Source organism: Naumovozyma dairenensis, chromosome 5, assembly GCF_000227115.2.
Source record: "Naumovozyma dairenensis CBS 421 chromosome 5, complete genome".
Lineage (NCBI taxonomy): Eukaryota > Fungi > Ascomycota > Saccharomycetes > Saccharomycetales > Saccharomycetaceae > Naumovozyma > Naumovozyma dairenensis.
Genome location: NC_016483.1, coordinates 1,181,562 through 1,184,459, shown reverse-complemented (window position 1 = coordinate 1,184,459; position 2,898 = coordinate 1,181,562). Strand labels below are relative to the sequence as shown.

Sequence of the window (2,898 nt, the reverse complement as noted above, 5' to 3'; positions counted from 1 at the left end):
AATAAATTTCATAGGTTTGACCATACCCTTTTCACCAGCAGTACCTGTCACCACCACCACCTTCCAAGCAAGATTAAAGTTAATCTCAGGAATCAATCTAAAAGATTGTCCACGGTACGATTGTTCAGTCTCTAAGTTGTGAAACTCATCAATGACAATCATACCTAGAATACAATCTTGATATATATTGTACCAATTATTGACCAACCGGACAAAATTCTCAGAACCTAAATCGTTAAAGGTGCCAACATAAACATCACAAAACAAGTTTTTCTCTTCAACAGCTGGACCATTAACAAACAAATCCTTGAGAATACCACAATTAATACCACTTGAAGATAGTCTTAGTTTCATATTCGATAGACAAAAACAAACATAAGGGACAAAACACAAAATGAAAACAGTCTTTTGTTCACCATAAGATAATGCAACCAAAGGAATCTGAAACAGAGCAGTTTTCCCAAAACCTGGAAGAGCTTGAATAGGGATGATCTGAGTGCCTGATAAATAAATTTCCACAGCAACATCAAATTGACCTTCTCTGAATTGAAATTCCTTACCATACAACTTCTTACCGGCAACAAACAAATCCTTGATAGAACCATTTGATGAAAAGTATTTCTTGACACATGCATCCCTAGCTACAGCAGACTCACCTTCTTCTCTTTCTTTGCTATAACCAAGCCCTAACCAATTTTGCCAGGCACTATTGATTAAGGAAGCGTATTTCTCCTCCAACGACGCATCTGCACCAACACCAATCTCAACATCGTTACCGTAGATACCTTGACCAGTTGCAGCAGAATGACCAGCTAGTCTCTCTTTTACATTCATCACATCCATATCTTCACCTTCAACTTTAACATATTCACGAACTAGCTTGATCATTCCATGTCTCAACTCTCTAAAAGACAACCTCGAAGACCTATCAACAGACATTGGGTACACCTTCAACAACGATTGGAATTTATGGTAATGCATCAACGTATGAGACAGACCATCAACGAACACAAAGGAATTCAAAACATTACTGGAATATTTAACAGGATCAAAATCATCTTCTGAATCACCACCACCAACTGATCTGGCCAAGTAATTTCTTAGTAAATACTGTTCTGCAACTGTGTCAGTTTCTTGGAATAAATCTCTGCTCATGTTACAATAATCCTTACCGAGAGCATGTTTCAACACTGCTCTTGCGACAAAAATGTAATAAAATAAGTAATCTGAAGTTTTCTTATCCAAAGACTTGCATAAATAATTAGCTGTTCTTGTTTTGGAATAGGAAGTAATGATATCGAAACATCTAGATTCTGCATCGATAAACAAATTTCTGTTATTACCAGCATACTTTAAGATAACCATATCTGGGAATCTGTAAGGACCAGTACTTGAAAAATATATCATCCACATTAAGCACACACCCATTTCAGTCACAATTTTAGCAACGACATCAGGTTCAATGGTAACACCAGATTTGGGATGAGGAACTTGGGCTAGTAAGGTTGCATGATCGAATATAAAAAACAATGAACTCTTAGGAACAACTCTACTCTCAACGAATTTGGAATTGGGGCCCTTGTTAAGAACAGACTCAGCAATAGCTTCTACGGACCAGACGTCAGCAAAGTTATTACGTAACTCTTCAATACAACCATCATATCTGGCAACAACATTGGCATAAAATTCTTGGATGTAAGATCTGGAGAATTTTTTACCAGAGATCAACACAGCATCAGGTTTACAGACCTTGACGTTGAACTTGGTATAATCTTGATAAGCAGTTGCCAATTTGTGGTACATATTCTTGGTCCAATTCCAAGGTTCACTAACACTAGTAAGGAAAATTTCATCAGCCTTTGAATCACCTGCAATAGCACCATGATTAAGGTATCTATATAAAACAGAATAAGTAGCCAAAGCCCTAATGGAGTCAACAAATTGACGATATCCATTCAACTTATGAAGAGCTGGATAAGACAAAGACACATCAGTCCAATTGTAACAGCAGGCTCCCAACAATAAAAACCATATTGAAGGTGAGGAGCCAGGTAACAATTTTTTGGTAAACCAATTAGCCATAGAATCAACTGATTTTGGAGGGTCAGTTAGTTCGGCAGAGTCAATATCTTGAGCAAACGATAACTGAGGGAAAACTTCAATTAGGTAAACAAAAGGGGCAGCTAAAGAGGAGTATTTTTGAATCGTAGGGATTTGAAGATCCTTTGGAAAGACTTCACCAAGACCTTGGTTAGCAAAAGAACCCAAGTATGGACGACGGTGGTATCTTTGTCTAACAGTAGAATAAATTTGGAGAAACAACTCATGAGTGGACTCGATGAATTGAGGTTTGACCTGATGGAACTGGCGTAAAATTGATAAGTCTGATTCAGTGAACGTAATTTCGCTAACATTCATTTCTTGCTCGAAGAAGGACGAGTCTTTGGAGTGGACAATATCTCTATCAACAGCAAAATCAAGGGCACCAATTAAGGTGGAAGATTCCTCTTTGTAGTAAAAGTATTTGGTACGCTTGTGTTTGCAATACAATGGGATGACTACGTACTTTTGGGCTAGTTGTTGGAATCTTTTTGGAGTTCTGGCATTGACAATCTGATAACCATCTTCAGACACATAACAGTTTTTCTCTACGGTCGTACAATAATCGAACAATTCTTTACAAGGCATCGGAATTAAGTCACACTTGGAATGGGTAGTTTGGTATTCATCTATATCCACCAACGATTGAATGGAAAGCAACTCTCTTTCCCAGGTGGAAAAGAATTTGGAAGTTTTAGTAAGGTTCCTAATGATTTTTGTCTCAACTCCTTGCTTATCCTTGGATTTCAACACAATGAAACCTTTAATGAGGACAACATTTTCAGATATAGTGATCAT

At 37.4% G+C, this 2,898-nt stretch overlaps 1 protein-coding gene across 1 annotated transcript; it reads right to left on the bottom strand.

Moving 5' to 3' along the window:
* Positions 1-2,898, bottom strand: NDAI0E05110 (uncharacterized protein; the record flags this gene model as incomplete). The annotated part of the gene is made up of 1 exon (XM_003670523.1): positions 1-2,898. A coding segment is annotated over one exon (2,898 nt), but the record flags the coding sequence as incomplete, so codon positions are not given.